Source organism: Heptranchias perlo, chromosome 2 (genome assembly GCF_035084215.1).
Source record: "Heptranchias perlo isolate sHepPer1 chromosome 2, sHepPer1.hap1, whole genome shotgun sequence".
Classification (NCBI taxonomy): Eukaryota; Metazoa; Chordata; class Chondrichthyes; order Hexanchiformes; family Hexanchidae; genus Heptranchias; species Heptranchias perlo.
The window spans coordinates 83,576,731-83,592,242 of record NC_090326.1 but is presented as its reverse complement, the minus strand read 5'-3'; the positions used below and the strand labels follow the sequence as shown (position 1 = coordinate 83,592,242).

General features: G+C 39.9%; 1 protein-coding gene across 5 annotated transcripts in view; it reads left to right on the top strand.

Moving 5' to 3' along the window:
- Positions 1-15,512, top strand: part of LOC137340975 (aryl hydrocarbon receptor-like) — a 199,322-nt gene that overhangs the window by 89,099 nt on the left and 94,711 nt on the right. For all 5 annotated transcript variants that reach the window (XR_010966933.1, XM_068003805.1, XM_068003796.1 and 2 more), the window contains exon 3: positions 14,549-14,640. Coding sequence is in view for 4 of the 5 variants with exons in the window: in XM_068003805.1 (XP_067859906.1) it covers positions 14,549-14,640 (92 nt within the window). In the remaining variant the exon portion in view is untranslated. The remainder of the gene's footprint in view (positions 1-14,548; positions 14,641-15,512) is intronic.

Below are 15,512 nucleotides of genomic sequence, written 5' to 3'. Positions count from 1 at the left end.
CCTCTCATCCCAGGAATTAATCTAGTGAACCTTCATTGCACCCCCTCTAAGGCAAGTTTATCCTTCCTTAGGTAAGGAGACTAAAACTATACACAGTACTCCAGGTGTAGTCTCACTGGAGCCCTATATAATTGCAGCAAGACCTCCTTACTCTTATACTCCAACCCCCTTGCAATAAAGGCTAACATACCATTTGCCTTCCTAATTGCCTGCTGTACCTGCATGTTAACTTTGTGATTTGTGTACGAGGATACCCAAATCCCTCTGACTACCAACATTTCTTAGTCTCTAACCTTTTAAAAAATATTATGCTTTTCTATTCTTCCTACCAAAGTGGATAATTTTACATTTCCCTACATCAAACTCCATCTGCCACCTTCTCACCCACACATTTAACCTGTCTATATCCCTTTGCAGCGTCTTTGTGTCTCCCTCACGGCTTACTTTGCCACCTAGCTTTGTATCGTCAGAAAAGTTGGATAAATTACACTCGGTCCCCTCATCTAAGTCATTGATGTATATTGTAAATATCTTAGGTCCAAGCACTGATCCTTGCGGCACTCCACTAGTTACAACCTGCCTGAAAATGACCCATTTATTCCGACTCTCTCTTTTCTGTCCGTTAACCAATCCTCAATCCATGCCAATATATTAACCCCAATCCCATGAGCCCTAATCTTGTGTAACAACCTCTGTGGCATCTTATCGAATGCCTTTTGAAAATCTAAATATACTACATCCACTGGTTCCCCTTTATCTACCCTGCTAGTTACATCCTCAAAAAACTCGAATAGATTTGTCAAACACGATTTCTCTTTCATAAAACTGTGTTGACTCTGCCTAATCATATTGTGATTTTCTAAGTGCTCTGTTACTACGTTCTTAATAATAGATTCTAGCATTTCCCCTACTAACATTGTAAGCCTCTTTTAATCTAATATTATCCTTACCTTCTCTAGTTAGGCATGGTTGGATCACTTTTCCCGTGGAGTTTTTATTCTTCAAGGGAATGTATATTCGTTGAGAATTATGAATTATTTCTTTAAATGTTCACCATTGCTTATCTACCGTCATATCTTTTAATCTAATTTCCCAATCTACCTTCGCTATCATCGCCCCTCATACCTACGTAATTGGCTTTCTTTAAATTTAAGACCCTAGTTTTGGATTTAACTACATCACTCGCAAACTCAATATGAAATTCATCATATTATGATCACTCCTCCCCAGAGGATCCTTAACTATAAGATTACTAATTAACCCCCTATCTCATTACACAATACTAGATCTAAAATAGCCTGTTCCCTAGTTGGTTCCTCGACATATTGTTCTAGAAAGCTGTCTCGAATGCATTCCATGAACTCGTCCTTCAAATTTCTTTTGCTGATTTGGTTTGCCCGGTCTCTCTGAAAATTAAAGTCCCCCACGCTCCTATAATTTCCTGATTTATACTCTGTCCAAATCTAATTGTTAGGGGACTTATAAACTACTGCCACCAGTCTTTTCTGCCCCTTGTTATCTCTTAGCTCCATCATACTGATTCTACATCCTGATTTTCTGAGCTACTGCCTTTATCTCATCCTTTATTATCAGGGCTACCCCCCTCCCCCCCCACTTTTCCATTTTGCCTATCTTTTCTAAAAGTCAAGTAGCCTGGAATATTTAGTTCCCAACCTTGGTCGCCCTGCAACCACGTCTCAGTAATGGCTACTAGATCAAACCTATTATCTCTTTGTGCCATTAATTCATCTATCTTGTTATGAATGCTTCATGCATTCAGATATAGCGCCTTTAATTTCAACTTTATACTATTTTTCCCTGATGTGACCTTAGTCACTAATGCGCTATTACCTTTATTAAACTTTCTGTCCCTTCCTGACACACTCTGCTTGTTTTCACCCATATCACTACTTTGCTCTACATCCTTGATTTTTCTCTTTAGACGTATAAATTTACCGTTGCCCAACCCCCCCCCCCCCCCCCCTTATTAGTTTAAAACCCTATCTATCGCCTAGTTATCCGATTCACCAGGACACTTGGTCTCAGCCCGGTTTACGTGGAGCCCATCCCAACAGAACAGCTCCCTCTTTCCACAGTACTGGTGCCAGTGCCCCATGAATTGAAACCCCTGCTTCCCACACCACTCGGCCATGCATTTAACCATCTAATCTGTTTGTCCCTTTGCTAATTTGTGCGTGGCTCAGATAATAACCCAGAGATTATTACCTTTTGAGTTTCTGCTTTTTAATTTGGACAAAAACTCCCTCAGCAGAATCTCATTCCTAATTCCACCTATGTCATTGGTTCCTACGTGGACCACGACAACTGGATCCTCCCCTTCCTGCCTCAAGTTCTTCTCCAGTCGCGAGATGTTCTTAATCCCAGCAACGGGCAGGCAACACAGTCTTTGGGAGTCCTGGTCCTCTTCCTTCCCACATCCATGCTATGCTGAAATTAAAACTCTTTTCACAATCTTTTACTTTTAACTCGATCTTTTCTAGGACCTCATAACTGTGGAACTCCTTGCCTCCCTCAGTTTTTACTTCCTTTTTCAATCTTTTAAGCTTTGAAATTTAATATTAGCATCATGGAATCATTACATCCTGACTTACCTTGTCTTTTACTCTTTTCAACTTTCATGGTGTCTTGCCCCTTACCATTGGCTTCTCAGTATATAAAAAATAATCAGCTCTATTAGGCGATTAAGTTGAATAAAGTCCATGGTAGGACAATCATATGTGTTCTGAGGAAGGAATTGCCTTGTTCCACACTTGGCTCATTCTGGAGCTTGATGCAGGAGGCTCAGATCTACTGCATGAGAATATGTAAAGTATTCAGTCTCATTTATAAACTGGGAAAGTACTTCAGGCTTAGTTTTGTGTAATATTAAAAAAAAAGGTTTTCCTTGTGTATAGATAAAGGAAATGCAATGATGTACGTATAAATTTTCAGGAGAGTTTTAATAACGTGCTACATAAGATACTTGTCACAAAGATTGAGACACATAAACCTAATTTTTAACCCCACGAACGGGTGGGTTGGGGGCGGGTGCGAAGGTAAAAATGGAAAAAAAAAACACTAAAACCCAAACCCAACTTGGCTCCAACCCGCCCACTTACAGTTTTAATGGAGGCTGGACAAGGGGCAGGTGACCAACCCGCTCTCAGGAGGCAATTCGGTGACTCAAAGCTTTCAAGAAGGCTCCGGGCCTCCATTTTTTTTTTACAGCTTTTTTATTTTTAGCGCTTGGGGGCTGGGATTCCAGGGCCTTCTGCTTCACGCCACGTGAGAGGAGGCGAGAAGGCCTGAAACAGCAGGAAGTGCCTTTATCACACTGCTTGTGGGCCCGAAGGGGGAGGAATGCTTCCCCTAAGCCCAACAAGCCTACCTGCAGCGACCCCCCCCCCCTCCACTATCTCCAACCCCACCCCCCTGTAATACTTGAGTGCTCGCATCCGCTTCCTGACTCTTCTCCCGTTCTCCTGTCCGACTGACAGCCAGCCTGTCGGGCGGGAAACTGTCAAAAAAAAAATAAGACGTTCTGCGCCAAAATCGTAAGGACGTCCAGGAAACCTGGTAGTTCTGGGTTTCCCATCAGGAATGTGTGCCGCTCCACCCCCCCCCCCCCCCCCCCCCCCGTTCTCTTACCGGCTCTGGGTTAAAATTTAACCCATAGTGTTAAAGACGATGTATCTACTTGAATCGAGAGATAGCAGAAGGACAGAAAGCGGAATGAAAGGGTAAAAGGCTCGTGGGATGTGGGTAGTGCTATGCACCATTGATCTGTGCTGGAGCCCCGTTATAGAAGTTATTTGGATGTAGGCGCAAGAGGCACCACGGTTTGCCGATGACACCACTTGAAGGAATGACAAACTGATGAAGAATGCAGGAAGAGGCAAACAGGTTAATGGAGTGGCCTAGTACAGAGAAATGTGAAGTGTATTTTGAGGGAAAGAACAATGAATGGAAATGTACCTTAAATAGTAAAATTCTTAAGGTGAAATCTAGGGGTGCAAATGTATAGTTCTTTAAAAGGTGGGAGTGCAGGCTTAAAATGCAAATGTATTCTGGCATTGAATACAAAAGCAAGGAAATTATCTGGCATTTCTACAAGAAATTGGTTCGGCCACATTTGAAATTATTAACGTGTGGTTCTAGGTATCCCATTATGGAGAGGATAGAGCCGTGGAAAGGGTACTGCAAAGATTCAAGAGTCTATCGGGAATGAGACGTTATATATAGTTTTGAAGAAATGCGTCAGAAATTTAAGCTTTTATTACTGCAACAGAGAAGGAGGAATCTAATGGAGGTTTTCAAAATTCTAAAAGGTTTCGAGAAGGTATGTCATGAATGATTGTTTCCGCTGGTTGCTACAAGCTGCTATTGAGGCAGATGCTATAACATTATTTTAAAAAGGAACTGGCTAAGTATTTGAAAAGGAAGTCAACTTTTGCGTGATATTCACATAACATCCAACCTGACCTTTTATACTATCGCCATTGATTCTAGAGCCGTTCTAGTACATTTATTGCCTGTCTGACATGTATTCCTGGAAGCATTGTCATTATCTAGAAGCCTCTGACTGCAGTTCCATAAAATAACTCAACTGCATGCTCAGGCTGAAACTCAGTGCACAATGTCTTCATTTCGTTCAACACTGAGCTATATACAAAAGGTCCATTCCATTAACACGACTGCATTTTACTGCTGGAATATTGCCTGCCTACTCCCTTATCTCATCCCCAGCTTTGCTGAAATCCACATTCATGCTTTCATCGCTTGAAAGAATGATTTCTGAGCGCTATCCTTGCCAGCTTCCTTGTCTCCACTGTTTATCATCATCAGCTAATCCAGGATTCTGTAACAAGTTGTTACCCACAAAAGGACTTGCACATCAAGTTCCAATAGCTCCCTGATTTCAAATCTCTCTCTCGACTTGCTCCTTCTTACTTGGGAACTCATTTCCTATATGTCCCTGCCTGCACCCTTTGTTTGTCTGACTCTAGATTGCTGTTCATTCCTCATCCTGTTCACTCCAGAGGTCAGTCTTTCAGCCATCACACTCTTCCCAAACCACTTTGTCTCGGTATCTTCATCTGTTCCTTCCCTCCTAAAACCCTATCTCTCCAACCATGGCTTTAGTCATTCTCTCTCTCCCTTTCCTCCCCCCCCCCCCCCACACACACACACACACACACAATTTCCTTCACTTCTACTTCTCCTGTAGAATACTCTGATTTATTCAGTTTTATGAGGACTATAAAAATGTGAAAAATTGTATGTACCTCTTTCATAGGTAATGTACTCAGATTTGTAAGGAATTGGAATATTGCAGTAATTGTTATCTTGAACGCCACACTTGTTAACGTTTCTTTCACTTGGCGAAAGCTTAATTTGCGTAAGTACTAGATAGTTGTATGTATGTGAAATTCCACCATTTCCCCCTCCCCTTTCCCTTGGTTTGGCAGATTATGCAATGAATTTAAGTGAAGATAGGGAGCACCAGGCATGGCTATCACATAAAATTGGCACCTCCTTTCTCTGAAGTCCAGGTGAAAACTTCCTTCTCCCTTTGCTTGTGGGAGAACCAAGATAAACCAATATGCAGCAGGAGAAAACAGATCACCTCTCCTCTACTTTTTGATTGGGTTTATAATATTTGCCTTCATATCTGCACAACCAGATATAGTGACTTTTTTGAGACCCGTTCTTTATTTTTTTTAAAGGTTTCCTTATTACAGATTCTCATTCACAGAACTTTAGACTTCAAAAATACAATTTTCAATGAGAAAGTAAGTATTTTTGGGTTCTGGAGATATGACATGCAGGCATAACTTCAACTCCCAAATGGAACAAAGAGCCAAAGCCATCCAGTGGTTCAAACAAAGTAGCAGGAAAAACATTCTCTCCGACAGCTGTGATGCATATCTGTGATAGCCAGAACTGGAGTTTCATACCAGTTTGCACTTCTGTTAAATGCTGTATAAATGTGTAGATAGAGAAGGAGAACTAATGGGTTTCCTACTTCCTGCCTTGTTGCTGCAAGGGAACAATGGGCGGATCTATTACCATCAAGTAATGCTGAATGACGCTAATGCACAGTGTTTACAGTCATAAGTTACATTTATACTACATCACAACCTCCGATCCAAACTAAACGTGATCTTGCAGCATTTACACTCCCCGGTTCAGCTCGTGCGCTGATTAGCGCTAAATACCAGTCCTAGAGTTTTCATTTCAAGTACCACAAAAGGACGCAGTGTTATTCATACTAGCTTGATGCAAAATTTTGAATTTACAAGTTTTCTAGTTTTCTAATTTGATAATGAGGGTATATTTTGTTTTCAACTAGTACCTTAGTTTTGGACTGTTTTCTGCTTCCCGAATCTGTAAGATTTAGGACATTTGCAGTTACACGGAAGGGTTTTGAGCACATTGGCTATAAATCATTTTCCAAGCTGGGTTTTGTTGGTTCCAGTTTGCCCAGGTTGTAATGATTTGTATTGCACATCTGAATAAGGATTTTAGTTCATTTTAGATTTGCTGTGGTATGCAATACAAGACTGGGGTGGGGGGAGGAGTTAAATTTATAAGTAGTATCCAGGAGTTGCAATTTGCACACGTTACTGTAAAGCAGCTAAAAAATTGCAACAAATATAGTTTTGTAGCTAGAGATCAAAATATTTTAGTTAATGCAGCCAAAATGGAGATTTATTTTCAAGTCCCATTTTTGTGCTGACATCTGCAACTGCTTAATTCTAGTTTTACAGTCCCAGCTAGGTTATATGTGAACTCTCCTTTTTGCACTACAGTATGTAGAGTAGTTTTGAAATTATATCCTCAATTTAAAGCTCATTTGTGCATGTACAAAACCTTTTGTGCTTATGAAGGTGAGTTTTGGAATGGAACATCTTTCTATTTTCAACACTATGGATTGACATTAAGCACTCCCAGGTGAGATAGAGTAACCCCTAGTGTGCTAGTTTAATTTTTAAACTGCCCATATCAGAAAGTTATGGCTTCTCTGTGTGAGATTGCCAAAGTGCTGTAAGCTTACGTCCACAGGGAATTAGGTGGACTTTGCTGAAACACATTTCACACGAGAGAAAAAAATGCAATAACTTTCATTCTATCAGATAGCATATTTAACTCAGTTTGCCCATTTGTTTCTATGTAAGCAAATGCTGGATAGTCTTACCTTGGCTCCTCTTCTGATCCCAGTTCCTAGGAACTCTAGAGACCACATTGATGCTTTCCACCAGAGCCTTCCATGCAGTGTGGCTGGCTCTCCTTTATGGGGGGGGGGGGGGGGGTGGAGATCTTCTGCCCTAGAAGGGACAGCCCTCATATCCAGTACTTGCTCTGGCAGCAGCTCAAGTGCTGCATTAATAAAGGAGAGTCCTCCTCTTTCCTCTTTGCAACTAAATGAAATTCCTAGATTTTGAGGCTGAAGGAGTACCCCTGTAACAGCTGCTCCAAGTGAAATTTTGTCACCTAAAGTACAAGCTCCCAGCACCATACCTAATCTACCTTGGAAGCTTGCAACAAATATACTTACTCAAGATTGCATGAGGTCAGCCTTTCTAAAAACCCACAAGTGGTGCTAAAGAACTGGAACCAGAAAATGTATCTATTTGTTTTTAAACACTTCAAATGATGTGTTATCATAAATTTTTCTTTACCTCAAATACCCATAATGAGAACCTGATTCAAAAAATATAAAAGTCTTCTTTTAAATTTTGCTCTCTTTTTTGTAGTAAAAGTGGATTGCACTGAATTCCATAGGTCTGAGGTTGAATGAAGTGACAGAAAGCTCCAAGGCTGAATGAATTGACTGATTGCACCTCTCAAACTTCTGTCTTCTGAACACTAATTTCCTTACCTGATCGTTATTGCTGTTCTGAGCTCCGAGGCTGTATAATAATCTCTCTCAACCCATTCTCTTCTGGCATCAACAGTTACATAGTTTAAAAAAAAAACCACTAATGTTTAGCAATGAAATACGTTCTAAATCTTGTGCAAAGGAATGTTGGCCCATTAAGCCTAGCTGACTGAATTGAAATATTGCTTTGACAAGTCCTGTCCATTAACATTTGTTGGATTGAATGTGGATGCACTGGGCTGACAAGTGAAGTGGGCTTCTGTGTTTATTGTAAACTACTGTAGTATTGCTAACCTCCATTACAAACTGTGCACTGAATGTTCAAGAATGATTTTCAGTGCCTCGAGGCAGATTTACCTTTTTCATTGTAGTAGAATGCCTTTTTTTTCCACCCAGTGAGTAAATATAAGGCTACTTCAGTCTCTTTCTGCCACTTTTTTTTTGCATTAGATGCTTTAAATATTTTTAAGGTATAACTGTGAGGAAATTGTCAAAAACCATATTACAAATTAATGAGACTTCTTTCCTGAAATTGAACAGACAAGGCCTGAATTTTTGCACTGCACCAGAAAAATTCTTATGAATCTCAGCTAGACCATGCATTAATATGGTAATATGTAGAAGTTATCACAGAAAATATATATCATTCAGCAGCTAATAAGTTTCTACTGCTTGCACCTTAATTGTGCCATCACTCCTCCACAGCTTGCTACAAATGAAATGCACAGTCAAAAACTTGCAATACAGGATGAGATATCACAATCAGAACAAGGATTTTGTTATGCTGCATGTATATTCTTAATGTCAAAAAAAAAATTGCTCTAAAAAATTCCTTACCACCAGAGCCTTCCATGCAGTGTGGTTGGCTCTCCTTTGTTTGGGGAGTGGGGGGGGGAGATCTTCTGCCCTAGAGGGGACAGCCCTCATATCCAGTAACTGCTCAGTTAAACAGAACACATTACATTGGAATGTACAGGAGTGGAACAGACCATTTTAGGTCATCTGGCTGCCCCTGAGTCATAAACAGAATGCATAGTTCACTACCTATATCCCTCAATTGACTTTCTCACCAAATGCCTGTTCAACTCCCTCATAAAATTTTAGGTGTTTTCAGTCTCAAATAACCTCTTGGATGGTTTGAAATTTGAACATTTCAAAACCGAAATTAATAGATTTTTGTTAGGTAAGGGCATTAAGGGTTCCGGAACCAAGATGAAGTTAAGATGAAGTCAAGGGATCTGGGGATAGGGTGGGAAAGTGGAATTGAGGTAGAAGATCAGGCATGATCTAATTGAATGTTCTGGAACAGGCTTGAGGGGCTGAATGGCCTATTCCTGTTCCTATGGCTGCTGATTTGAAAGACTCATCACCCCCTGTGAAAGTGTTATCTCTGATCTGTTCATTCATCTTTGCTCTTCTAAACTTCAACCCATACTCCCGCATATCATACTCAGGGCGATGGTAAATTGTTTCTCAGGGTTCAAGTTGTCGCTACTACTAGGGATCTTGAATACCTCAATAAAAGCTGTGTCTCTTTTCTAATTTAAACAAGCTCAGTTTGTTAATTTCTCCTTACAACTCAGGTGTTTGATATCAGGGTAAGACAGGTAGCCATTTATTGCATTTTTCCAGCACCATGACGTTGTTCTTGTAATATGGCTACAAGAACTACACACTGTACTCCAGATGGAGACAAACTAATGCCTCGTATAGGCTAAGCATCCCATCTTGTTATTTGTGTTTTATTCCACGTGCTATAGCAACCACGGATTCTATTCACCTTGTTTACTTCTGGCGCACACTGGGCAGACAGTTTCAACGATCTGTCCACCAATATTAAGCTGTATCCTGTAGGCTAACATCATTATATTTCCAATACTTATTCTTCCCTAGTCTCATTATTTTGTTGACATTGAACTTCATTTGCTGTCTCTCGGCCGAACTTTCCAATTTATCTAGATCACTCTACACCTGACCAACGCAATCTTGCAAACCTCCTCACCTTTGTGTTATTGCCAAATTTTGACAGTTTTGTCTCAATTCCCACAGTCAAATGTTTAGGCATATAAGTTCATCTCCTGTGGCAATGGTTGCTGATTTTAAAAAAAATGTTTCTCCTTTAACAATCTGCTCGTTACCTCTCATTGCACTGCGGTCGTAAACCATAAGGAAATGGCAGAGACGTTAAACAAATGTTTTGCATCTATCTTCACAGTAGAAGACACAAAAAACATACCAGAAATAGTGGGGAACTAAGGGTCTAATGAGAGTGAGGAACTTAAAGTAATTAATATTAGTAAAGAAGAAGTACTGGAGAAATTAATGGGACTAAAAGCCAACAAATCCCCTGGACCTGATGGCCTACAACCTAGGGTTTTAAAAGAGGTGGCTGAAGAGATAGTGAATGGATTAGTTTTATTTTCCGGAATTCCCTAGATTCTAGAACAGTCCCCATTGATTGGAAGGTAGCAAATGTAACCCTGCTATTCAAGAAAGGAGGGAGAGAGAAAACAGGAAACTATAGGCCAGTTAGCCTGACATTAGTAGTAGGGAGAATGCTAGAATCTATTACTGAGGATGTAGTAACAGGGCACTTGGAAAATCATAATATGATTAGGCAGAGTCAGCACAGTTTTAAGAAAGGAATACTGTGTTTGATAAATCTATTAGAGTTTTTTGAGGGTGTAACTAACAGGGTAGATAAGAGGGAACCAGTGGATGTAGCATATTTGGATTTTCAAAAGGCATTCGATATGGGGCCACACAAGAGGTTGTTGCACAAGATTAGGGCTTGTGGGATTGGGGGTAATATATTAGCGTGGATTGGTTGACGGACAGAAAAGAGTTGGAATAAACGGGTCTTTTTCGGGTTGGCAGGTTGTAACTCATGGGGTGCCGCAAGGATCAGAGCTTGAGCTTGAGCCTCGGCTATTTACAATCTATATCAATGAATTAGATAAGGGTAATGTATGCAAGTTTGCTGATGATACAATGCTAGGTGGGAAAGTAAGCTGTGAGGAGGACGCAAAGAGGCTGAAAAGGCATATAGACAGCTTAAGTGAGTGGACAAGAAGGTGGCAGATGGAGTATAATGTGGGGAAATGTGAAATTATCCACTTTGGTAGGAAGAATAGAAAAGCAGAATATTTTTTAAAAGATGAGAGACTAGTAAATGTTGGTATTCAGAGGGATTTGGGTGCCCTTGTACACGAATCACAGAAAGTTAACATGCAGGTACAGCAAGCAATTAGGAAGGCAAATGGTATGTTAGCCTTTATTGCAAGGGGTTGGAGTACAAGAGTAAGGAAGTCTCACTGCAATTATATAGGGTTTTGGGTGAGACCACACTTAAGAACATAAGAACTAGGAGCAGGAGTAGGCCATACGGCCCCTCAAGCCTGCTCCACCATTCAATAAGATCATGGCTGATCTTGGATAAGGAGACCAAAACTGTATGCAGTACTCCAGATGTGGCCTCACCAAAGCCCTGTGCAATTGTAGCAAGACGTGGAAGGATATACTTGCCTTAGAGGGGGTGCAATGAAAGTTCACTAGATTGGCTCCTAGGATAAGAGGGTTGACCTATGAGGAGAGATTGAATAGTATGGCCCATATTCTCTGGAGTTTAGAAGAATGAGAGGTGATCTCCTGGAAACATATAAAATTCTTAGAGGGCTTGAAAGGGTAGATGCTGACAGGCTGTTTCCCCTGGCTGGAGAGTCTAGAACTAGTGGTCATGGTCTCAGGGTAAGGGGTCGGCCATTTAGGACTGAGATGAGGAAAGATTTCTTCAGTCAAAAGGTTGTGAATCTTTGGAATTCTTTACCCCAAAGTCTCTCAGATCGCTAGATTTTTGGACACTAAGGGGATCTGGGGATAGGGTAGGAAAGTGGAGTTGAGGTAGAAGATCAGCCATGATCTTATTGAATGGCGGAGCAGGCTCGAGGGGCCATACGGCGTACTGCTGATTCTATTTCTTACATTCTTTCTCTTTCACTTTAGTTTTCATCTCTATAACTTTTTCTTTTTGTAATTAATTCCATCACTCTATCTTCTCTTGTTTCTATTTTTAATCCTTCTTTATTCTTCTCTTTTTTTTCTCTTATTCTATGTCTTCCCCTTTGCTTTACAATTTTCTCTTTTTTGCACATCCCTCAATCTCTTTCCTCTCTCCTCCCAGACTCTAATCTCTGACCCAACTCAGCTCATCACTCCCCAGTTACAAAATTATGGTTTTCCCGCTTGGCATCAGTGAAATTCTGAAACTCCTTTGGGAAGAACGTGACCACAACAGGAACGTTTCATACAAATTATTGAACAAGAGATCTTTTTCATCAAATCCCAATTGGCTTCTTTTGATCCCCGGTTCCAACATTTCCCAGTTAATATGTTTCTGCTGTTTTTAAAAAAAAACTTTCTGGTAAATGTTGGTGACAGGGTTGTCAGAGGCCAGGAAATGTCTATCCTGATTCTTCTTATGATCTTGATAATTCCCTCACTGAAGAGCTCCAAGGAAGTTTGCGATAAGAAGCCCTTTAAAGGCAGTGGCAGTTGCATCTTCCGACACGCAGACTGGGAAGCAACAGAGAAGCTCAGCATGGGAGATTGTGAGGGGGTGGGGCCTCCGAGAAGGCATGAAGCAGAGGACTAAGGCTTTGTTACAGGGATGGGACTGCCTGGGAGAGGTTGTGTTCGGAAGTGTGGGAGCACTTGAGACAGGTAAGCTGAGTTTCAGTTCCAGCATTGTTAACATCTGAAAACCAAACATGGGAAGCATATGGGAAGTTAAAGGTTAATGCTTTGGCATTTGTTTGACTGCCCAGTTATATGTAATCTATCTGATCAATGATCCTGATTCAAATCTCCAATTGCAGTTAGTTATCAGACATGATTGTTCTGAGATCCATAATAGAAATCACTAAGAGCATGAAAATGATGGGAAAAAAAGAATATCTTCATTCAGATTCCACTCATCAGGGGTTCATTCTTTTTTCTCTCTGCTTTTGCTGTAAGCACTCTTGAAGTCCCTGTACTGGGGTGTGCATCTCAGCCAGACTTCTTCAATGTCCTTGCTGCCACTGAATCAGAACTCACTATTGATTTGCTTTACTCCACAACAGTGTGTTATCTTTCCGTATCAGTACTCACCGCTTTATTTCTGCTCCGATATGCTGGGGGGTTTTCCCCAATGGATTTTTGTTGCAATTTCTACCCTGGATATTTAGTATTACAGTCACTTATTGGTTGATTTGTAGCCTAAGAAACCCTTGGAGCTTTCAGAATATTTTGTCTTATGGACAATTTATGGGTAAGACTAGATGTAAGACTTTTAATTTTATATGTGCAGTTTAATGAGTATTTTGAAGCTTTTCTCATTTGAGAAGCTTATACTATACTGTGCTATATCTCACTCTACAGCTGTTATCACTGATGGAAAGTTTAAATCCATCTTTCCATTAATTTACATAGATGGCAAGTTGCTGATATCAACAGATCTTGTGAAGTGGTCCACCTGATGGTCCTCAACTGGGAATCATTCTTCACTCTTTGGCAACTTCTTTGCTATGTATTTTTGAACTGCCGCTTCCATTTTATATGCCACTGGGGTTTGACCCAATGTCCTGAATCCTTTGTTTATCCATCAAGGAGCCCTTTTTAAATTTTCGGTCCCATGAAATGGAAAAAGGACAAACCAGCTAATAAGAAGTATAAGCATATATGAGAATGAGTTCTCTGTGGCCTTATCCAGATTTCCTGGACTTGGGGCTGCATCTGGTCCACAGGCTGCAATTTAACTACCTCTATTTTAAACACTTGATTAAATTCTAGAATGCTATGCATTACTCTTGGCAAAGTTACTTCACATATGAATTGTTTCCATGCACTGGGGGTGAACTTCAGCTTCAGCAGCAGTGCTAAACAGCCAGTAGCAGATTGACTGCACGTTGCACAATTTTCCTTTCCATTGACTTCAAAAAGCTTCTCAAAAGTCTGGGTAAAGCTTTGCTGAAATGATAGTAAGCTGTGAATCGAGAATTTACTACAAAGAAGGGATCTTACAGTTGTAATAATCTGGCATCTAGGATACAGAAAAAAAAACTGTGTGTTTGTAGTATCCCTACCCATGCTGAGTTTATACAGTGTTCTTTAGATTAGGCACAGATACAACTAGGAATAATTAGATTGTTTGAAAATAACAAAAAGGTGCCTTAGATAAATGGTCGTAATCTTGTCCAAGTTAGGAAACCAATTATTATGAACTTCAACAACAGAGACGTAATCTTGTGGGATGGACCCAAATCACAAGTATTTCTGAGAAGATAATTATGGATGGTCCTTTAGGATTAGTAATCAGTCGTCTTTGTCTTGTATGTGTTGGGGATTAGGCTTCGCAGGACTTTATCTCGTCCAGGTTATTTACTGAAATATTATGATCGTAACGTGGGTTGAACGTTTAGGGTTATAATCAAGTAAGTTTTGTTGTAGACTTTTCTAATTGCACGAGAAACCAAATGTACCTAATTGCAATCGATGACTATAATTGCTTATATTGAAAGAATAAAGGGACCATGCCACTTGCAATCAGTACTGTTCAAAATATAGTTTAATTTTACTTGCAACTTGAGTTTTATATCAATAAATATTGTTCTTGTTTTGTTTCTCCAGTTACTTTGAAATCAAATGGGAATGGCATCCATGAAAACTGTATAGCACCTCAATATGGAGATGATCTTCAGGAGGGAGAACTTCTATTACAAGTAAGATTAGTTCTGAAGAAACAGGCGAAAGAGAACAAACCACATTTGGAGAAGTTCTCAACGTCTAAATTTTGAGTGTGAATTGTATTTAATAGTTAGCAACAACACTGTTTCATTCATTGTTACCTTATAATATTTGTGCATTACCTTATTGCTGGTGGTACCTGACAGGAGTAGCACAGTCATCTAAAATGTTATATATCTAATAGCAGAATCTAGTGGCACTATGAGGTGTTGATTATGGTTAGTTTTTCTACCCCTACTCTTTTTTTAATCAAATGTTACAATTATGGCTGAGAAGCAGATTAGATGATTGATGAGGAAGAGCTGTCAACAGTCTGGACTGCTGTCTCTAGTAGAACAGGGCTCTAACTGTGCATGTAAATTTGTAATTTTTCAGAGTTTAAAAAAAAATCACTTCTTTCCTGATGTAAGAGTGCTGGGATCAGTAAACCAATAAACCGCGTAAGGACCATCAATCTAAGGTTACCAGACAAATCCTTAGCCCCTTCACTTCTAACTCGTCATCAAAGCACTGTCTGAGAATTAATCGTCTATGTCTGGGGAAGTAATAGATGCCTAAGTTTTGGCTTGCTTAAATCAACCAGTCCAAATTATATTAATATGTATACTTTCAATGCTCTATTAAAATACATGTAAGCTACAATTAATTAACCTCCTTTTATCAAAGTGATTAAAAAAGGAAGTTAGGCTTTAGATTTAATGAGCTATCATTTCTTTATTAACAAGAAACAATGATACAATTAGCAAAATCTTAATATTCAACAGTAAGAGTATGCAAACTATTTGGGTAACTATTATTAACTGAGTGAATTAATCTGTAAGGTTACAAAGGCAGTTCAGGTGTATCA